This window comes from Emydura macquarii, unplaced genomic scaffold (assembly GCF_026122565.2).
Source record: "Emydura macquarii macquarii isolate MOO-44397 ecotype Brisbane River unplaced genomic scaffold, CSIRO-AGI_Emac_v2 contig_383, whole genome shotgun sequence".
NCBI classification, from domain to species: domain Eukaryota; kingdom Metazoa; phylum Chordata; order Testudines; family Chelidae; genus Emydura; species Emydura macquarii.
This window is the reverse complement of record NW_027130520.1, coordinates 2,740,858-2,764,261: the sequence shown is the minus strand read 5'-3', so window position 1 is coordinate 2,764,261 and position 23,404 is coordinate 2,740,858. Positions and strand designations below refer to the sequence as shown.

Sequence of the window (23,404 nt, the reverse complement as noted above, 5' to 3'; positions counted from 1 at the left end):
ACCAGCTCTGACAGTAGAGAAGAATGACCATTGCTCTGTGGAAGCTAGCAACGCCACACTGCTACCAGTCAGTAGGGAATCAGTTCGGAGTCGGTAAATCCACCATGGGATCAGCTGTAATACAAGTGTGCCGGGCCATTAATAGACTTTTGCTAAGAAGGGTAGTGACTTTGGGAAACGTGGAGGACATAGTGGAAAGTTTTTTTGCAGTGAGGTTCCCAAACTGTGGAGGGGCCATAGATGGCATGCACGCCCCTATCTTAGCCCTGGACCACCTTGCCACAGAGTACATAAATTGAAAGAGACATTTCTCAATGGTGTTGCAGGCCCTTGTGGATCACAGGGGACACTTCACCGTCATCAATGTGGGGTGGTCTGGCAGAGTGCATGACACGCGCATCTTTAGGAACTCAGGTCTGTTAAAAAAGATGCAGGTAGACACTTTCTTCCCTGACCAACAAATAAATATTGGCAATGTTGAAATGCCAATAGTGATCCTGGGGGATCCTGCCTACCCCTTGCTCCCCTGGCTAATGAAGCCCTACACAGAGCACCTGGACAGTGACACGGATCATTTTAATAATAGGCTCAGTAAGTGTAGAATGGTGGTGGAATATGCATTTGGCCATTTAAAGGCGTGCTGGTGCAGTCTACTCACTAGATTAGACCTCAGTGAAAAAAATATCCCAACAGTTATCTCTGTCTGCTGTGTGCTCCATAATGTCTGTGAGACAAAGGGAGAGAAGTTCCCATTGGGTTGGGTTGTGGAGGCAGATAGGTTGGCTGCAAATTTTGGGCAGCCAGATGCCACTGCAATGCTGAGAGCCAATCGCAAAGCACTGCACTTCAGGGATACATTGAAAAAAAACAGTTACTTACATTCTGTAACTGTTGTTCTTCAAGATGTGTTGCTCATGTCCATTTCAAGCAGGTGTGTGCGCACTGCGTGCACAGTCGTTGGAAGGCTTTTCCCCCCGCGGTATCCGTTGGGTCGGTTCGGGTGCCACCTGGAGTGGCACCTCCAAGGTGCTGTATATAGGGGCCTGCCGACCCACTGTTTCTCCAGTTCCTTCTTGCCGATCGGCTCTGACAAGAGGGGTAGGCGGGTGGGTCTTGGAATGGACAAGAGCAACACATCTCGAAGAACAACCATTACAGAAGGCAAGTAACTGTTTTTTCTTCTTTGAGTGCTTGCTCATGTCGATTCCAAGTAGGTGATTTCCAAGCAGACCAATGGAGGAGGGGTCGGAGCTCACAAGATTGCCAACTGGAGCACTGCTCTACCAAATACCGCATCATCTCTGGCATGCTGGGTAATAGCGTAAAGTGAAGTAAATGTTGCGGCCCTACAGATTTCGTGTGGGGATGTGGGCCAGGAATGCCGCTGACAAGGTCTGAGTTCTCGTGGAGTGTGCTGTGAGAACTGGGGCTGGCACCTTGGCTAGCTCGTAACATTCCTTTATACATGAAGTAATCCAGGATGAAATTCTGATATGACACTGGAAGTCCTTTCAGCTACAGCAGTGAATAGCTGAGTCGATTTACAAAAGGGTTTAGAGTTTTCTCTATGTAAAAAGACAGCGTCCACCTCACATCCAAGGAGTGGAGACTACGTTCCCTGCTGTTGGCATGCAACTTTGGAATGAACACTGGCAAGAAAATCTCCTGACTAACATGAAATTGAGAGACCACTTTGGGCAGGAAAGCTGGGTGTGGGCACAACTGCCCACCTTGTCCTTATGGAATACTGTATACGGGGGCTCTGAGGTTAATGCCTTGTCCCTTCCAAGGGATATGAGTTTCTCTTCACCCACCCTCAGCCTGGTTTACTCATTGTGTCTGTGGTGAATGAAAAAGAGAGGCAGAGACAGCAGTGCGCTAGGTAACTAGTGTATCTCACATCGACCCAACGCAGCAGTGTAGACCAGGTCTTAGTTAACAGTCTCAAAGATCCCTCAGTGATTTAAAGTGATTAGCGCCTAGATGAGGAGTGGCTGGATTAAGCTGAAACCTGAGAGGATGAAGCAATATACTTCAAAACGCCAAAGATGCTAACTTCTCTTTTTTCAAAGTAGTATGAATTTTTACATGCCAACTGTAACTGGCAAAATAAGTATTCTGTGGAATTAATTTCATTTTTCTTTAAAATTGAACAAATTACTTTATCCATTCAAATAGTTAACTTTTTCCAGGTGCTACTTACATGGCCATTAGCAATATCCAATAAGTCTTTAACCCTACATCCTTTCACAGGTCCAACCTCATTGCAAATTGAATCCTCCACAATCAGGTAAGTGGCTTTGTAGGATGTGAGTATCTTATAAATATCTTCGGCAGACCTTTTTGAATAGATCTGATAAATCTACATATTAGAGAAATATTTAATACAAATTAAAACCATGACAAATTAAATGCATATTAAATACACTGGATAACCTGGAATGAGAAGTTACATATACAAATTATAGAAAGACAGTTATTTTAAATATATATAATTGTATATATTTGCTACTCAAAACATTTCCATAAATATCTAAGGGCAAAATATGTTTTTGTAGATGAAATGGATTTCTGGAGACCAGTCATAATGTTTAAAGTCTCTGTTAGACATTTGTCATGAGTAATTAACCACCATGGATTACAAGCACTGGTAACTGATACTACAGGATTTCATGAATAATGCTTCAACCACAGTGTCAATCCTCTAGTGGGCTAGTATTTTTAGCTTATGACAACTGTGGACAGCCCAAGCTCCATATCTGATAAGACCATGGGAAACTGAATGGGAGTGTGATGGGGCATCGGCCTCTCACTGGCAGAGAAGGGGTTAAAAGCAGCCTCAGGAGGCTGTGAGGAGCAACCAATCAGGGCCCAGTAGGCTCATATAAAAAGAGCTACAAGGCCAGAAGTGGTCATTTGCTGTAGGGAGTGCAAGGGAGAAACCTGGGTTCCTAGAGGGCTCCTTTACACAGGGCAGCTGCTAAGTAGGGACCAGGGGAGCTACAGAGACAGCACCTGGCTGGCTGCTGAGACTTAGCAGGCTTGAGACCCTGACAAGAAGACACAGAAGGTACTGGGCCTATGGGGAAGTGGCCCCGGGAATTTAAAGCAGCACTGGTGAGAGGCAGTGGGAGGCTGCTAGCTACAGGGTCCTTGGGCTGGCCCGGGGCCTGGAGTAGTGGTTGGGCTCGAGTCCCCCCCACTTGCCACTGTGGAACTGGCTAGACTCTGGAACAGAGAGACCACCCCCAGGAAGGGAGAACACATGGACAGTGACATGGCCGGAGGGCCAAGTCAGGAAGAGGATGCTGCAGTATTCAGACTGCAGGCAGTGACAACAACAGGTGAGGCACGACCAGAAGAGGGTGCACCGGTGAGCAGAGCTAATCCCCATGACGGCCAGCAGTAGGCACCACAGTGGTGAGTGAACCCTGTCACAGAGAGATGTTGTAGAATCTGCTATAGTTGAAGTCTTGTTCCGATAAACTAATGAAATTGCCCTAACAGGTTGGGAAATCCTGTTTTAATAGCCTTTCCTTCCAGAGCAGAACTCTGAGAAGCTATTTCCACTCTCCTCCCATCTCATCCCCTCCCACCACTCAAATACAATTAATTCCTTCATCCTCATAGTTGGATACATGATTCATTCTGGTGTCTGTCACATGCTTCTGAAGTCAGCTGGTGAGTGTCTAGAGAGTGACCAGACTCTCCTACTATACTTTTGCATCACCCTCAGACAGGGAATGAGGAGCCTATTTAGAATTGTGATCTTGATTTTCTTGCAGAGTAGCCACAGCAGATGATCGGGCAAGTCCTTTTAAACAAAATCTTGGAACACTTTTTTACTTTTCATGGCTGCATCAGCTACTGACCACCACTACTATGGAAGACTTTGGAAATCTCTACTTAAACTCTGGGTTTCGGTATCAGGAAAAACCACTCACTGGAGATCAACAGGCAAGAGGAATGGAAGGAAAAATAAGCCAAAGAGCATCTAAAATCATAATGAGAGGCAGTCAATTCCTGTTAAAAAAATACCATTGCTGACAAAATGCAGTTTCTAAAGTTGTGCTGAGACTCAGGCCTGGTCTAATCCTAAAATTTAGGTTGACCTAGCTATGTCATTCACAGGTGTGAAAAATTCACACCCCTTAGAGATGTAATTAAGCCAACCCCAGACCCAGTGTAGACACCACTAGGTCAATAGAAGAATTCTGAGCTACCACCTCGGAGCGGGGTGGACATACTATAGAATGGAAAAACTCCTGTCATTGTAGCAAGTGTCTACACTACAACATTGCAGTGGAATAGCTGCAGCTATGCTGCTGTAGCACTTATAGTGTAAAAATACCTTCAGCATTTACTGGTATTAAGAAGACAAACGGTAACAGTGCCATGGCATTAGACCCAGTAAAGTGAGAAATTATCTCCCCTCATCAGTCACCTAAATCTTAACTCTCAAATTTATTTTTTTGTTGTATTCTCAGACAAGACTTCCAGGCAACGAAATGAGTTCTAGTGCCACTCTGAAGTTTAACTAGTCTGAAGCCAACTGTTTATATAGTATTCTCCCAGTCCTGGAATACAATACATTCTAGTACAAATGGTCAAAGTAGATGTCAATTCTGCTCCATGGTTCAGTTAAGTAGCAAGACATCATATAACCTCTTCATTGAAGGATTATGTTTGTCTCAGACTCCAGTGATGCAGGTCTGTTCCTGCCCATGAGTTCAACTAGTAGTCCAGAACCATGTCATAAGACAGAAAGTTAGCTCTTCACTTTTGCATTTTTATAGTGATCTAAAAAAACCTCTCTTCCAATCAAGGGAAATGAATTCATGAGATACAGAGCTGAATACATAAATGAGGATACACTATATACTACAATACTATAAATTGTGCTAGCCAAGGCAAAAATCCCTGCGGTATACAGTGACTTTACTGGTCTGAATATTAAATGATTCTAGATGGGGGAAAAATTATAATCCTATGTAGGTGCAGGAAAAATTAAATCACTATAATCTAAATTAAATGGGTCCCAAGAATTTGACCTAACTTGAATTTACCAAATAACCAGAGACATCAAATATAAATACAGTACCAGGACCAAAAAGTGGGATTTTTACTGTTTTGGAAAAATGTTATTACTAGTTTGCACTCCTATGAACCCATTCATAAGAGGATCTTGGAGCAATTACATCAGTGGGGTCCAACCTGAGGCACAGAGGGTTATTTTGACTCTTCCTCTTCCTCATCCCACACATCCAGGCCTTATGCAAATCTTGCAGTGTCTTCTTAGTATTCCCAAGATCTGTCCTTTTCTTTCCATCCCCACAGCCAAATCTCTCATTCAGGACCTCATTATATCTTGCCTTGACTACTGCAACATCCCCCTATCTGATTTCCAAACATATACATTGCTCTTCAATCCATACAAAATAGTCACTACATTGATCTCTTTCAATGATATCTTTATCTTTCAATGTCTCAATCACTCTTTTTCAATCTCTCCTCCTGCTCCCAAGCCACTCTTGCATCAAATTTAAGTTCACATTGGTTCACTGTGGAGAACATGTGAAGATGCCCTTCTCTGTGCCAGTGTTCCTAGCCCTGTCCACCCATTTGCCAGCTTCTCATACAACCATTTTGTGTCTTCTACACAGCCTCCTATGCATAGCAAAACCTCCGTGAGGTCATCAGCAAGCCCACACCTCTCCTGTCATGTCCCTCTCAAAACCCACTTCTGCCATGCTGCTTATGGTGAATCAAGCTGCCATGTATATTGGTAGCCTTTTGTTGTTACCCTTCCCCTAACTTCTGTGTACTTGTCTGTCCTTAGAAAGTAAACTCCCTTGTTCTTTAATGTTTGGAAAGCACCTACCATATGGTGGGCTCTACCATAAATAAATAATAAAAATTCCTCACCACAGCTGGCCCGGGAATCAAGTGACACAGAGACATGAACTAGGATCCCATGTTGGAACTCCAACTCCACAAGACCATCAGGTGGCCTTCACTTATCTCCTTTGACGTGTGTAACTTTCAATGCTCCTATACATTTCAAGCACCTATTCTCATTTTCCACATAGTGAACGAAGAATACATTTCTGGAATTGGATACTCACATTCTCATTTCTTCGTAGAAGATCAGCATCATTATATGAAGGTAGACTTGTCACCATCCACCCAGTACACAGCTTAATCATACCCATTAGCTGTGGACTTCCAGCAAACACAGCAGCAACAGGAGCCTGTCTTCTGCGGGAAAAAAAAAAAAATCACTTCATGCATATTTGAGTTCAAGGACATATTTTCTAAAACAATAGTTTATCTCAATTCTAACACCCAAGTGAATCTTATAATCTGCTAAGGTAAAAACTCCAGCTCATGAAGATACCATGATGTATCTAACTACATACTATACATTTAACTGAAAGTACTGTTCTTCGCAAGGAGCTATGAAGTGGCCTAGTAGCATGATCAAAGTCCTTTATGTTGCTAGGTGGAAGCCCAGACTTTCAGGAGCATGAGGCCTGGTCTACACTTACCTGAGAATTCGGCGGCAGTCCGACGGGAGATACGCAAGCTACATTAAGTAGCTTGCGTAACTCCGTCGACTTTGTAACTTCTGTTTTGCGCACCATCTTCACTACGCTGCACCAATGGGAAATGTGTACCTGTCCACGCAGTGCTACACTTTTTCTGGAAGTGGTTTTAATACATCGACTTCTGGATCGATTTGAGCGGATCTTCACTTTCGCTCAATTGAGCTGGATAGATCGATCTGACAGCGGCGAATTTGCCGCCGTCAATGTAGACATTGCCTGAGTTGATGAAGAAGGCCTCCTGATGGAGTGAAGAGAAGGGTTGGCTAACTGCCATTCACTTCTGAATTCTTTAATCTGTGGAACAGCATTTGGTCTTGAAGGGACTGGGATCCTTGTCTTTCAGGCAGACAGGATAATGCCAAATAGCATACAGGAATGGGAGGAAGATGAAGGAGGAAAAGAAATGTGGCAATAACTTGGAAAAAATGGAAGCCCCAGAACAAGGAAAGAGATGATGCATATTTATATAGACCTAGCAGAACTCCTACTAAAAGAAAAAGGAATTTTTTAAAATAAAGATACTTCAGAAGCTCTACTGAGAAAATGTGTCTGTTATTTTACCTACTTATTTACAAAAAGCAATTGAAAGCTGCTGCAAGTCCCCAAAACAACAAACATTTTTAAAGTATCAGATTCATTTTATCATATATTCTGCCCTGGCAAGGTTTTATTTCATTTGAAGATGTACTGGCAAAACTCATATATACATATTTAATGTGTTTAGACATCTTGACTGTCAAAAAAGGTCAGACAAATATCTAACAGGCTCTAGTTTGTATTACTGAATGTCTGCTTCCGAGAGAAATTATTGGATATGCCCATGTTTATAAACCAAACAGAAGAATTTGTGTTTGTGGAGAGGTGTCTCACTACCATAAGAGATATATTTTAAGGAAAAAAAACCAGACTGGAACCAAGTTTCCTCTTCATCTTTTATGACTCCTACATATATAGTACCTGTACATTACATTACTGCTTTACTTAAATCTCTCATTCCCTACACATCATTAGGGTTGATCCTGCCAACTGCTGAGCACTCTGGCCCTAATACAGCTAAGAATATAAGTGTTTATGCACCTTTCAGGAGCCAGCCTGACATTTGTATCCACCAATGTTTTTTGCAAATAGCTAATAGAAAATTAGCATCTAAAGAACTAAAGAATATAATGAGTTCCAGAAAGGTATCCGTGTTAGTCTCTTTTTATCAAAACATGACAATTCTGTAGCACCTTAAAGACTAACAAATTTATTTGGGCATAAGCTTTCATGGGCAGAAACCTACTTTGTCGGATGCTGGGTTTCTGCCCATGAAAGTTTATGCCCAAATAAATTTGTTAGTCTTTAAGTTGCCACAGAACGCTCACTGTTTTGCTAAAGAATATTCACCAACTTAAGTCTTTACTTGGCGATTAGAGTTGGTAACTAAATTATATGAAAGCAAGTCACACATAATTCAAGAGCTGCTCCAGCTCCCACAGAAGTCAATGGCAAGTTCTTATTGCTTTCAGTGGGAGCAATATCAAACCCATAATCTCTGTCCTCTTTCTCTGCCCCTAACCACATGTTCAAGCATGGAGGGAAAACTCAGATTAATAGCTGTATCTTGATAAAATATGTTGTTACTCAAGACAAAAATGCCTTCTGTAAAACAAGAGAGAGTGATATCCAGGAACTCACACTTACTTTATCCACGTCATGAGTTCTACTGTATCTGGGTCATAAAATTCTTGCAGTTCTGAAAGCTCTGTCATTATTCTAGGAAAAAACTGAATAAAATAAACAAAAGTTGATTACATACAGTGGGAAACCCAATGGGATCTCTCAGAAACATTGTAACTTTGCTATATTTAAAGAGTCCCTACAGCCACAAAAGAAATATTGCTACAGATGACCAATTAAAGTCTAATACAACTGTTCTATATTTTGGACCACATTCAATGGTTTAGTATCATTAACTCCAAATGATTTAAATCAGGAATAAATCTGACCCCTTAAATTAAAAACCCCAAAAAACCAAACTTTTCCCCTTTGATTTTTGAGACAGTAACTTGAAGCATACAGTAGGAAACTAAATCGCAATTGTCCCTCTGCAGAGGGAAACAGTAGGTCAAACAATAATATATAATTTAATCTAGTAATGCATTTTGTTGAAGTGCCCTGCTGTTACTCAAATGACATCAACACAATTCTCCTCAGCATAAAATTATGGAAGTTTCTGAGAGAAAATTATTATAACATCTGGAACTTTTTACCATTTTGCAATTTTTTTCCCTATTCAATTCAGTTCTATGGTACAATGACACAAACTTCTTAAACTAGATTTGCAACATATGGAGCCCTCTAGCGTCCAAACCCTTAAAATAGTTTTGTTGGAACAACTTGAAGTACCGAATTCCCCAGTCAATTGAACAAATTCTATTTACCTTAAATAGATTTGTCTGACAACCCTTTTTAGCTATTATAGCTTCTCTGAGAGATGATCTAAATGCACTGGCAGTGTATGTGAAATCAGAAGATGTGCAAAGAAAGTCTTATCATACTGCTATACATAACACTGTATCAGAACTTCAATTATAAACCATTTGAATCAGATGTTTATACCTTAACCACTAAAATACTGTGGGTTAGAACCTGGATATGGCACTGGAATTTTTTAAAAAAAATACTATTTCTCCAGTATACATTTTTACAAAATCTAAACAAGCTATTTTGAAGTCATCTCAGCATAGAGAAGAGTTACAATATTTAGACACTTTTGCCATACACAAACTTAACTGTTAACAACTAATCACTCTGTAATATGATAACATCCTGTTAAGAGAGATCTGATGACTGTATTCCTATGTACTGTCTCTAACAAAAGCTCACTATTGTAATAATTGTTTTGTTTCTGATATTTACATGACAAGGATTTGTAAACCTGTTAACACTTCTTAAATATATAAATTATTTAAAACAATTAACTATTTAGAAATAGCTTTTCTGAATTTTTGAAATATGGAACTAAACTTTTTTTTAAACAGGCACACATCTATATAAGTGCCTAAATGGTACCCTTTTTTGTAGTATCTGAATGTCTGGAGTATTTCTATACAAGGTTCTAAACTAAGAATTCAATTTCTTGTTGACAGGAGCTTTTCAAATAAAGCACTTGTAACTGCCTTCTGTAATTCTACCTGCAATTTATCTAACTGCTTCTCAGTGAAAACAAGCATGGGATGACATATCCTTGAAGTGTTCCAACGTTTTACTTTTGCAATATTTTCTCTGTAGAATCACTGTACTTTATAAATCCAAAATGTAAATGAAGGTGTTTATCTTTAGCCAACAAACTAAGGCATTTTTAATTGCACCAGCCACAATAGTTATGTATCTTTGTACGGACAACTATATATCATTTTATTTGCTGTTTTTAAAGAACAGTGTTCATTAGAGCATACTGTCTAATATTACTGACTATTTCACATTGGCATTATCTTCTCTCACAAGCAAGACATTATTTATATTGTGCCTACAATGAACACTGAAAATACTCTTTTTCTTACCTCTTTCCACAAGCTGAAACCTATTATAGTTGGAACTGCCATACTCAGAATGAAAGCCTAGAATATAAAAAAAGAGAAAAAAGATTGATTGCTCCTTCGTTCCCCACACATGGAACCTGGGGTATTTACTGTTTCTGCCTAAAAGCTGAGACGCAAAGTGGGTGAGGTAATATCTTTTATTGGACTATGTCTCTCTAATATCCTGGGACTAAAATAGATACAATAACACTGCATATCTAAAAGCTGACAGCTGTAATAGAACTAGTTTCAGACATGAACATTAAATGACATTTGGATAAATTCTGCAGTTCTTAGTCACACAAAACTCAATATGAACAAACAGGATTTTGCTTGAGTAAGCACTGCAGAATTTGGCTCATTGTAACTTTAGTAGTACCGGGTCTGAATAATTTATTGTTCAAGTAACAGCGATGAAGTGCATACATGAGCTGGGGAAGGAAGCAAGAGTGAACAGGTGTCTCTCACTAAGGTGATTATGAGACAAAGGAAAAAAAGGAAAAATGAAAAGTGCAATTCAATTCCCTTTAACCTTATTTAGTCTCTCCTTCAGAACCACAATAGTAATACACAAAAGAACAGCCTGTGGTACAGCAGAGCAGATTCCAGCTAATCATTTTCAGCTTGCAAAGAAGGAATAGTATAACACTGTTTTGGTAATTTCTAGTAAGGAAGGCATGCAAAGCAATCTATTGACAATTATAACTGCAGTAGATCAGTTAATTGTGTGCATAAAAGAAAACATGAAATATAAACAAATAGATGTTCTTACATAACTTGCTATCAATTACATTACTGCTGGAAGAACTGTCTTGGCAATTCTTACAGAGTGCTACCGCTTAGCATTTACATAGCAAGTGACATGTCCAAAGCATTTTACACACATTAAATAAATACTTATTCCTCAGAGCACCCTTGAATCAGGTAACTGGAGATGATCCCAATTTTATGAAGTGGTAAAATGTGGCAGAAAGGAGATGTGATTTACCCAAGGCCACTCAGCACGTCAGTAGTAGAGCTGGGAGTACAATAGAGGAAGTCCTGATTCCCACTGCAGCATTTATCCCTCCTTCACCCTGAGAGGCTATAGCATAAATATGAGCATAGAATTGGTCTCAACAAATCTTATAAAAATAATTCCAGCTATTGTTTAGTTTGACAACTTTTCAATCTTATCTGACAATGAAATATACCCTGTTTTTCTACCCTTTGATGTTTCTTTAGAATTGTCAATTACTCACCACTTGAAAAAGAAATGTACTCATTAGTTATAACAACTACCAACCATGGTTAACAATGACTGACAATAATGACTCACCAGCAATATTGGGTGTACAGCTCTCAGTCGAAGCCACTTGAAAAGTGTCATCCAAAGCTCAGGGGAGCATACACCAAATGCAGCAAGCATACACATATAGGGAGTCCATAGGTACTTCACGCTGGGAAACACAAAACTCCAAAGATGAGACACTGCACATATTGTATTCAGACTCCAGACACAAACACAAGACCTGCTGCTAACATTTATTTGGCTGACAGTCTGGAAAATGCCACTGTTCTAATCTAAACAGCAGCATTACATCTAGTGTCATAAGAATAAATGTTCAAAATATCTTTTTAAACTGCTTTGCAGTTGCTTGACATGTCAAAACATGTCAGGCAAACACACATCTCATGATGTCCTGAACAGACAAGCAGATAGAATGGAAGTGCTTTCCATCTCTAGTTTCCATGATACATCATGAATAAGACCCACTTATTTTGCGATATTGCAGATCCCACAATATATGGCTCCCCCTGAATTTTTGACCGTGGGGGGAGGGAAGGGTGGGCCCACTCTCAGCCCTGGGCTCCCCTGCTCTCAGCACCGAGCTGCTGACAGAGGGAGCCCCTGCTCTGAGCTGTGGGCAGCCCACAGTGGAAAGTCATGGAAAAGTAATGTACCTTATTACCGCAAATAATAAGGTCCATTATTACTTTTCTGCAATTTTTCATGGCTTGTCCACAACTCAGCCACAATTTCTGGACAATCATCCTGTGATTCAAGTAGGGCCTTAACCTGATGCATCAAAAAGTTACATAAGATTTCAATGGAACATCAGAATTTAAAAAGAATGCTAGCACAGCAGCTGAACTTGAAGACTAATAGTAGAATGATTAAAAATTTGTTCCAATTAACTTCTTGGATTTTTGCTGGGAAAAACCTAAGAAACCAAAGACACTTAAGCATATTCTATTTTTTTTGTTTTTGTTATATGGTCAAAGGTCACTAAGCTACTTTCAACAGTAATTAATAGTGTTGCACGTCAAATGGGTATCTGAGGAGAATGTGGGATGGGGACAATTTGGACAACTTCTAAAAGGGTGACTAAAGTATCATGTTCAGTTAGTACGATTTTGTCACTTTCAAAACAGAAAAATCAGTATAAAACTTACCCTTCCAACATCATTGCAAAAGAACCCAGTAACATTGTGTGGATTACATGATAGGCTATCTCTGGCCTCTCTCCAATTCGGCCATCATCAAGTGTAATGGTTTCTTTGAGTGGTTCACCACTGCAGTTGGAAGAAAACGAAAAAGACAGTTATTTACCTTTGTAACTTTTGTTCTTCGAGATGTGCTGCTCATGTCCATTCCAATTAGGTGTGTATGCACCTCGAGCACAGTTGCCCGAAGACTTTTCCCCCCAGTGGTACCCGTAGAGTCGGCTTGGGAGCCCCCTTCATAGGGCTCTGCTGACCCTCTGCCTCCTCAGTTCCTTCTTGCCGGAAGTCTCTGACAGAGAGGTAGGAGGGTAAGTCTTGGAATGGACATGAACAACACATCTAGAAGAACAACAGTTACAAAAGTAAGAAAGTAACTGCCTTTTATTCTTCAAGTGCTTGCTCATGTTGATTCCAATTCGGTGACTCACAAGCAACCCTTTAGGTGGCAGAGTCAGAGCTCAGCACTGACTGCAGGACTGCCCTACTGACTGCTGTGTCTTCCCTGGCTTGATGAACGATGGCATAGTGAGCTGCAAAAGTGTGTACAGAGGACCAGGCTGTTGCCCCACAGATGTCCTGGATCGGGACTTGGGCCAAGAAAGCAGGCGAGGTTGCCTGGGCCTCTGTAGAGTGATCCGTCAATGGCACAGCAGGCACCTGCACCAGTTCATAGCACACCTTGATGCAGGAAGTAATTCAAGACGAGATCCTCTGCAAGGAGACCGGGACACCTTTCATTCTTTCCACCACTGCAACAAAAAGTTGTGAAGTCTTCCTAAAAGGTTTTGATTGCTTAATGTAGAAGGCCAGAGCTCTCCTGACGTCTAATGTATGAAGACGCCGTTCCTGACTGCTAGCATGTGGCTTGGTATAGAAAAACGGAACAAAAATATCCGGTTGAAATGAAGATGCGAGGCCAACTTTGGGAGAAAGGATGGGTGTGATCATAGGTGGACCTTGTCCTTAAAGAATACTGTACAATGAGGCTCCAATGTCAAGACCCGCAGCTTCAAAACTCTTCTGGCCGAAGTGATGGCCACCAAGAGGGCTACCTTCCATGAAAGGTGTAGGAGTGAACATGTCGCCAACAGTTCAAAGGGTGGCCTCATCAAAGCAGATAACACTAAATTAAGATCCCATTGCGGAACCGATTCACGCGTCTGTAGAAACGCTCTTGAGGAAGCAACTCACCATGCGATTTGAGAAGATCAATCGGCCGTCCACCCATGGGTGGAAAGCTGAAATTGCAGCCAGATGTACTCTAATCGATGACATCGTCAGCCCCTGATGCTTCAGGTGTAGAAGGTAATCCAGAATGAGAGGAATTGATGATGCCTCTGGGGATAAGCCCTTCTGTCTAGACAAGATGGAGAACCTCTTTCATTTTGCTAGGTAGGTAGTCCTGGTGGAGGGCTTCTGACTTCCCAGAAGGATCTCTCTGACTTGCTCAGAGCATTTCCTGTTGATTCAGCCATGGAGCTTCCATGCTGTGATATGCATAGACTACAAGTTTGGATGACGAAGGCAGGCGAAGTCTTGTGTGATCACGTCTGCGAAGAGCGGGAGGCTGATCGGGCTCTCCCTGGAAAGCTTGAGGAATGTAGGAAACCAATGCTGCCGTGGCCACACCAGGGCAATCAGAATCACCAGAGCCATGACTTTCTTGGTCTTCAGGAGGACTTTATGCACCAGTGGGATGGGGGAAAGGCATATAGAAAGTGACCTGACCATGGAATGGAAAAAGCATCCACAAGTGAATCTGGGCTGTGATGCTGAAAAAGCAGAACTGAATGCATTTCCTGTTAATTCTTGTTACAAACAGATCTATCTGGGAAGTTCCACACTTCTGGAAGATGTCATTGACTACATCTGGACAGACAGACCTGCTCAGATGGTCTGCGAGTGTGTTCTGGGAACCTGATAGATATGAGGCTTCTATGTGAATTCTGTTTGCTATGCAAAAATGCCAGAGATTGAGGGCTTCCTGGCACAGGAGAGAGGAGCGAACATCACCCTGTCTGTTTATATAAAACATCACCGTCGCGTTGTCTGTTTTGACCATGATGCACTTGCCCTCCAGATGAGGTCTGAAGGCTTGACAGGCAAGTTTTACTGCTCTTAGCTCTCTCACATTGATGTAAGCCCACAGGTCTTCCTGAGACCACATTCCCTGAGTTCTCAAGGAGTCTAAATGGCCCCCCCCCAGCCTGTGTCCGACACATCAGTAACTAGGGTGAGAGTAGAAGACGAAGCGGTAAATGGTACTCCCACACATACCATATCCCAGTTCAGCCACCAACGGAGTGAGTCCACCACCGTGAATGGGATCGACTCTAATCTGTCCCTGGATGGTTGCTACACCAATGCCAGCCATGCCTGCAGCAGCCTCAGGCACAACCTGGCATGCTGGACCACATACGTACAGGCTGTGAGGTGGCCCAATAGACATAGGCAGTTCCTGACAGTAGTCATAAGGAGAAGTTCCCACTCCTGTATGACGGAGAGCATGGCATAAAACCGAGCTTCTGGCTAGGTTTGTCTATGACTGCCCCTATAAACTCTATCCTTTGACTGGATACGAGGGTTGACTTTTGCTCGTTGATCAAGAGACCTAAGTTGGCAAAGGTCTAGGTCACTAGATCTACATCCGACAACACTTGTAGCTGGGAATGGCCTTTGATCATCCAGTCGTCTAGATGGGGTAGACTTGTATACTCCTGCATCTGAGGAACGCTGCCACCATGACACGTACTTTGTGAAGAATCTGGGGGCCGATGAGAGGCCGAATGGCATTACTGCAAACTGGTAGTGGGACTGTCCAACCACGAATAGAAGGAACTTCCTGTGCCGCGGGATAATCGACATGTGGAAGTTTGCGTCCTTTAGGTTGAGGGAGGCATACCGATCTCCTGGATCCAGAGAGGGGATGACTGACACCAGGGAGACCGTGCGGAACTTCAACTTCAAGTATTTGTTGAGGTTCCATAGGTCTAAGATCGGTCTGAGACCGCCTTGGGCTTTTGGGATTAGGAAATACTGGGAATAGAACCCCTTGCCCTTCAACTCTGGTGGGACCTCTTCCACCGCTCCTAGCTGCAGGAGCTGCTGCTCTTCTTGAATGAGAAGTTGCTCGTGAGAGGGGTTCCTGAAGAGGACAGGGAGGGTGGGGATCGAGAGGGAAGGAGGGAGTGAAATTGGATAGACTATCCCCTTTCTACCATGCATAAGACCTGAAGTGTCTGAAGTGATGTGGATCCATGCATGGCAGAAGTGGGATAAGTGGTTGGAAAATAACAGGGACAAAGGATCCAGTATGCCGTCCCTGGGCACATATTCAAAAGTTTTGTTTCTGGCCTGGAGGCTGCTTTGCTGACCTTTCGCCCTGGTACAATCTCTTTCTATTGCTCCTGCCTTTCCCTCAGTTAATGGCCTACCTCTGCTGTGTTTGATAGAAGCAAGGCGGAGGCTGAGGCCTGAAGTGACGCCTCTGTGGAGCTGATGTGTGCAAGCCTAGGGATTTGAGGGTGACCCTGGAGTCTTTTAGGCTGTGCAGGCGTGCATCCATTTGGTCCAAAAACAGAGACCGGCCTTCAAATGGGATGTCTTAGACCATCAGCTGAACCTCATGTAGGAGGCCCAAGGCCTGTAGCCAGGAATTGCAGAGCATGACGACTCCTAAGAGCATGACACAGGCTGCTGCATCTGTTGCATCCAACGCCCCTTGTAGAGAAGCTCTGGCCATTGTTCTGCCCTCCTCCACCAGGGCTACAAACTCTTTCTTGATCTCCGAGGGGACTGAGTCCGCGAACTCGAGCATGAACCCCCATGTATTAAAAGAGTACCTACTCAGCAGGGCCTGCTGATTTGCCACCCTGAGTTGCAGACCCCCAGTAGCGTAGGTTTTTCCTCCCAAAGAGGTCCATTTTCTTGGCCACCTTGGCCTTGGGTGTAGAACCCTGGGATCCCTGTCTCTCCTGCTCTTTGGCCGCTGCAACCACCAGAGACCCAGGAGGCGGGTGGGTGGAGAGGAACTTGTAGTTTTTGGATGGCACAAAATATTTCCTCTCCACTCGTTTGGCTGTCGGGGGATCGAGGCAGGTGTTTGCCACAATGCCTTCATGTTCTTGTCTATAGTTTTTACCAAGGGGAAGGCAACTCTAGAGGATCCTGGTGGTGACAAAATGTCCGTCACAGGGTCATCTCCCCTTTCTATGACCTCTTCCACCTTGATTCCCAGGCCTTGTGTGATTCTACAGAGGCAGTCTTGTTAGGCCCTGCTGTCATCTGCCAATGGCGCCGGAGTACAGACAGCCACCACCTTGTCCAGTGATGAGGAGGAAGAAACTTTCACTGGTACTGCGTCCTTGTCCACCACGCCTTGGGGATCTCAAGGAGATGGGTATTCCTCCTCTGCATTGGTGCTGCTGGCCTTCATATCTTTACCGGTGCTGTACTCAGCGCCATGCACAGTCTTCCAACTGTACTCCGGTGGTAGCCTTGGGCCTTGAGATTGTCTCCAATCTGGCTTGGATAGATCTGCTGCCCAAAGCCAGAGACAACGATTGGCCAGACTGAGAGCCCTGGGCTTGATAGTAGGCCCACGGGGTACAGAATGGCCATTGCGTCGATGCCTGCCACTGAAGAGGCCATGACACGGAATAAGGGTACGGTGCCTCTCGGCATCAGTGACCGTCTTTATCCTGGCGCCAGCTCCTGCACCAGACATAGGATTCTTCTGACTCTGATAAGGAGCTCCTTCTGGTGTGACTCCCCCAAACACTGAAGACAGTCAGTGTGGAGGTCACTCCTTGGCATGTGTGTCTTGCAAGCCCTACACACCTTGAACCCAGGAGATCGAGGCATACCCCAGTTCTGGGGGGGGGGTTGTCCCCTAAGGAGATCCCACTAATCTAATTAACTACTTAACTAATCACTAATCCTTAATTCTAATTATTTACATAACAATAACAATAGACATTGGAGAAACGGCCCTAGCAGAGCAAGAGGCAATGGATTCCAGCTAACACACGTGGTAAGAAGGAACTGAGGAGGTGGAAGGCTGGCAGAGCCCTATATAAAGTGCTATGAAGGCACAACTGCAGGGGGCTCCAGACCCAACCCTAGGGGTACCACTGGGGGAAAAATCTTCCAGCAACCATGCACAAGCTGTGCACACACCTAATTGGAATCGACATGAGCAAGCACTCGAAGAACAGAATTTATTTCACATATTGTCTCAGGCTGTGATACCTACAAAAAACTTAATATCAGTTAGGTCACTGGTGTGCTGATACAACTACCTATCATGCTGATCAATATTGTTGTATTGTTTCCTTATACCCCCTGTCAATCTGTCTGTATTTACCTGCTGTCTCTTGGCTTGTACTTAGATAGTAAGCTCTTTAGGGCAGAGACTGTCTGTTCTGTGCTTGTCCAGAAACTAGCACAATGGCTTGGTCCATGACTAGGGATCCTAGGCACTATGGTCATACAAATAATAAATAACTATGTTAACAGAGAATCTAATTCAAGACTAAGAAGCCTTCACAAACAAGTAATCATGCTACACTAAAGTATGCTGTACTTAAGCCAAACTATACTTTGCCATATTAGCCCAAGTGCAAGCTGCAGAATCAGTGTAACTGTACCTACAATTTGAGGACAGAAAAAGGGATGGAAAACAGTTCGATCTCATCGTTACAAATTCTAATAGTATCAGACTTAGGCTGCTATCTTACATATGTAAAACAAATTTTATCCACTCCCCAAAGTAGGAATGTGAGGGGTGAGATGGGAAGAAATAGATTCTATTCAATCATAAAAATATATTAAGATACAGCATTACAATAATAAACTTCATTGCAACAAAAAGGGAAAAACTAAAGCTATTAAAACTTTACAATAAAAAATGTAATTTTGGACTTTTTTTTTTAGATTTTCTGAAAAACAGCTTTGTTGGCCAAATTGAAGTCACTGCTTGTCACAAAGTTGTCAGGATTATTACAAGTGAAAATCAATCTGAAGAATGAGAAAATTAAAACTGACAAAATCATCATGCATCAAAGCTTGGGGAAAACTACTTTCCAATAAATATAGCATAATCTTCATCTTCTAAAAGTCTGACAGATTTTGAAAAATCCACTCATCGTTGCATCTCGCAAGAGGGAAGCCTGACCTGGCATAGGAGGGAATCTACACCTTTCATTACATTCAGCACAATGTAAGCTCTTCACAAACAAGTAAGGTTATTTTCTAGCACTTAAGATTTCAAAGATAACCTTCTAAATTAGGACCTATGCAGTGGTGCCATCTAAGCCTGCAGACAGTTCCATTGCCTCTTCTACAGGTCACAACTTTACCAAACAGAAACACATTCAACTAAGGATATGTTTACACTGTATTCAAGTGATGAGACTGCAGCATGTGTAAGCACACCTGGGGTTACTCTGAGCTAGCTCACGAAAAAGAGCATTGTAGTTGTAACAGCATGAGCAATGGCATGGGCTTGACACTTGAATATGTACCCAGGTGGGCTTGTGCTCTGGTGGCTAGCCCATGCAACTGCCTGCACTGCCGTGATTTCACTGATATTTTTAGCGAGCTATCTCAATCAAAGCAAGCTCAGATATGTCTACATGTGATGCAATCACACCTCCCAAACACAGTGAAGACACGCTTAAAGAGGACACTAATTAGTTTCATTAGTTCTTTTCAGAATCCTGTGGGCCACCGTAAAACTGAAAGGAATCAGGTCGGTTTTACTCTACTGCCTGGCTCCAAGCAGCAGAAGACACAGGCACTCATCACAGAAGATCAGGGACAAAAGAGACAGGGGACAGGCAGACTATTGGAGATGCTCTCCATTCCTCCACCTCATTCATAGCAGCCAGGCAGTTGGGGTGAAGACAAGTACCAGAGCAACATAAATCCTCTTGCAGAAACCAGGAGACGCTGCAGTGGGGAGAGGAGAGGGAAGCTCCTTCTCACTTCCAGAAATTCACTGGACAGAGGCTGACACAGAAAGAGTTCTTAGAAGGATCCAAGCCTTCTCTCTTCTGGCAGCAGGAGGAGGATGATGTACTTTTTATCAGGGAATTATCTATGGATCTCACTGGTCTTTCCACTCATATTTCCTATCAAGCTATCATAAACGTTTTAAACAGTTTTAAACCCTAGTCTAGCAGGAGTTTACATCTAACGTTCACATATAAATTAATATGCCCTCAAGTTCACTGTATAAAAAATAAGTGATAAAAAATAAACCACTTACCTAATTCTCCTAAATATGACTTGAGTTACAGAAGAAAGGCAGATAATTAATACTAACATATAGAAAGGCAATAGAGATGACTGAGTTAGCCGCAAAAAAAAGTCTTGAGATGGTGTCTGAAGGGATTCTTGACAAAGTAGCCAGTTCACTGAAAAGTTCCTAGTAAGGTAGAAATATCATATTTAACAAGAAATTATTAGCTAATCAACTCGGGTGAATCCAAATTATTTTATTTCCTCCCCAATAATAATTGTTTTGAAATATATAATGGTTTGATTAGCATGGGTTTTTTTCGTTTTTTTTTTTTAAATCACAAGCCCATCCTTGAAATGTATATTCTGTGATCTGAAAAGAGCAGGTTATAACATTTTATAAGCACTTCTATGCAAGGAAAAATCCATTTCTAAACTTCAGACTGGGGAATCACAAAGTACTTCACAGATATAAATTAATTAAACCTACTGACTTATTTTTGAGGCAAGAAAGTATGTTTATCTCCATTTCACAAAGAAGGAAACAAAGTTAGACTGGTTTTTCTAAGATCACATAGGTAGCTTATAGCAGAGCCAAGAAAAGAACATGGAATTCCCAAGTTCCAGTCCTGCGTCTTAATCATTTGACAATCCTTCCTTTCTTGCACAAAAGAATTCAGCTAGAGAACTGAGAAAGTATGGTTTTTAATTTATGTATTGCTAAAAATCAATATTCTCTACTGGAATGCAAAACTGGTGTTGTAAATGATGCACTGAATTTGTTCAGGTCTTCATCTCCTGTATCTTTACCAGGACTTCTCATCCCCTGCCTTCTCCTCCCTCTTTTCTTCTTTCTGCATCTACTATAGAAAATTAAATAATTTTCAATTAAACTGTCTGGACAAAACCAGTTTAAGGATGAACAGTGCAATGTGTCCACACTAGCCATGGTGAGTCACTTTAACAACCCTTGTGCTGCAATCCCAGGTCAACTCTAGCATTGTGTTCTAAACAAATTTAGTTGCACTGTCATCTTGGTACCTATCCCACAGTTTCCAACACTGTTCCCAGAAGCAGTGGATTGTGAAAGATTTTGACAGGCCTTCTGAGATACCTCAAGAGAAACCAGGGGAACTGTGAGAGTGGAGATCAAGCTGCCATAATTCTAAAGGAAAGTTTCAGTTATCCAGCAGGACTCTCATCCATTTTGTCACAATCACTGATTAAAGGGGAGTAACTCCATGTCTTAAAAGTGAAATATCCCATCACTGTAAAAAGTCTCATACACAGATCTCTAACACAACTGTTAGTTGAGATAAAAACCAAAATCCTGACAACATGTAGCCATTAAAGATTATTCCTGGTGCTTTTAGAAAAAATAGGGGTGTTAATCACTGTGTCCTGGCTAAACTTACTATATTCTGCCTTCCTAAAATTCTCCCTGCAATTTCAATTGTATGTAATTGTATTCTTTACTTCTGGTCCTGAAATGTTGTGAAGTCATTTTGTGAAGAGGCAGGTGCATTTCAGTGGAGTGGTAGCATTTCCTGTATAGAGTTTGTAAACATTGGCTTTGGATGCTAGAAGTTCTCACAGTCCAACTGCATGCATTTTTCAATATCATTACCTATGTCTATTCTAGAATATATTCTAGACTATTCTAAAATATATGCCGCGATGGTGCTTTTATCATTGACTCTGGTACTTGAGTTCCCTGCCCAATTATTATGGCTAAGAACACATTCTTAATATTCAGCACCAACATTTTCCTCTTACCTTAAGGGTTACAGCACCTTGTCTTACAATCTTCCAAAACTTTCAATAATTCCTTTTGTTTATTTACCAAAATACTTTTGAGATAACAATACCGATTGCTCATGCCCTCTCTCTCTCTCTCCAGAGTCTTCCCTTTTATAGACTATATAAATTTAGCTCCATGGTTTCCCATCATCTTAGCCTCCCGTTATTATTAGAAATATTGGTTAAAAGTAGGACATTTTCAGAGCTCTCTTATGCAAAGTTTAAATATTTAAACCCTCCCACCCCAACCAGAAACTTTTACCCTTACTGCAGAATGTGGCACTGAAGTGCCACAGAATTCCAGAAACCGCAAGCACATCCTGTATGTGGAAAATTTCTAAAGTCATTTTTTTAAAAATAAGGTAAAAAATTAGTTTCTAAATTCTCCTACAAAACATTATAAGCTTACACATTTAAATGCTTGTATTTCTCAAAGTAATTTCAAAATTCTATGTATTTTAGACTGGTGTAAATAAAAAGCTTAAACTTACTTAGTCGTGTTTAATCCAAATTTCACTTCAAGGAACTTCGACACATGTTCATTTTCTTTATGGGGAATAAATGTCTGAAAAATAATTAAATGAAGATAACTAAGTAGCATCTGTAACACAGCCTTCTTTTCCTTCAGCTTATAAAATAGTGCAGGAAATAACGACACACCCCAAAAACATAGTTAAACAAAGATGCTGTTATAAGTTCAGGAATTTCATAGTACAGTAAAATCTCATTTAAATAAATTTTGCTTTGAGTTTCCCAGAGGGTTTTATACTCTTCATTTCATTCAGGTAACCCAAATGGGAGACAAGAATTGCCAGCCAGCTTCCATCAGACCAGCCAGCAGCATGATGAAGACTGCAAACTGGGTATCACCCCAGCACAGAGCAAACCAAAGAGTATGCTAATTGACTCCCCTAATCAACAGGGCCCTGCCTTAGCCACAAGCTGTGGGTGTTTCAAAGACCTTCAAATGAACTAGGTCCCTTAGCATTCAAACTCTTAACTCATTTTGTTCTGCCTAAATAATTCAACTCACACATTTTACAAGATCAGCCGACTTTTCTGTGGCCCCAACAGCATAAGACCTAGGCACAATGCAGCAAGCGAAGAGTAAGCATTTGATCATTCTCTCACAAATTTTGAGTACTGAAGTTTTGGGTTTTTTTAAATCTATCTTAAGTAACACAACCAAGAAGAATTTGGGAGGGAGAGAGTGCAGGAAGTTGTTTTTAAAAGGTCATGGCCTAGAAGAGGTAATTAGCCATGAAAACATAAAGGCAAGCCAAAGTAAAATCCTACTGTTTAATCCCAGCCCCTGACGACACACACTAAACCAGATCCCCCCTCCTGAGTTCCAGGTGGAACTGAAAATTAATGTCTACCTTGAAATGTCTCATACCTATTCCTGGCAGCTGGCTCTTTTCCCTAGGCTAGAACATCATTTTAAAATCTGAATGTTTGCCCCATCCACATTGGCCAGCCAAATCATAACAGAAATTGTGCTCAAAGCACATTTATTAAACAATTTAAAATATAATTTACAGACTGTTTCTATGCCAGAGCAGACTGGGCTTTAGTTTCAACCCAAAAGATCATTTTGGAGGGGGAAATGGGAGGGGAGAGAAGGAGAGTGTATTTTGGATAAAAATGGCTGCTTGAATTATGAGAGGCAACCACATATTTTCACTATGTTCAGATTAGTATGTT

The 23,404-nt window shown here is 41.7% G+C and overlaps 1 protein-coding gene across 2 annotated transcripts in view; it reads right to left on the bottom strand.

The window, feature by feature from the left end:
- The window catches only part of DPY19L4 (dpy-19 like 4), a 44,288-nt gene that overhangs the window by 4,392 nt on the left and 16,492 nt on the right, over window positions 1-23,404 (bottom strand). For both annotated transcript variants that reach the window (XM_067536699.1, XM_067536704.1), the window contains 8 exons: window positions 22,192-22,265; window positions 19,929-20,087; window positions 12,608-12,727; window positions 11,490-11,610; window positions 10,154-10,210; window positions 8,292-8,374; window positions 6,126-6,258; window positions 2,204-2,362 (listed from right to left, as the gene is read on the bottom strand). In XM_067536699.1, the coding sequence (XP_067392800.1) occupies window positions 2,204-2,362; window positions 6,126-6,258; window positions 8,292-8,374; window positions 10,154-10,210; window positions 11,490-11,610; window positions 12,608-12,727; window positions 19,929-20,087; window positions 22,192-22,265 (906 nt within the window). The remainder of the gene's footprint in view (window positions 1-2,203; window positions 2,363-6,125; window positions 6,259-8,291; window positions 8,375-10,153; window positions 10,211-11,489; window positions 11,611-12,607; window positions 12,728-19,928; window positions 20,088-22,191; window positions 22,266-23,404) is intronic.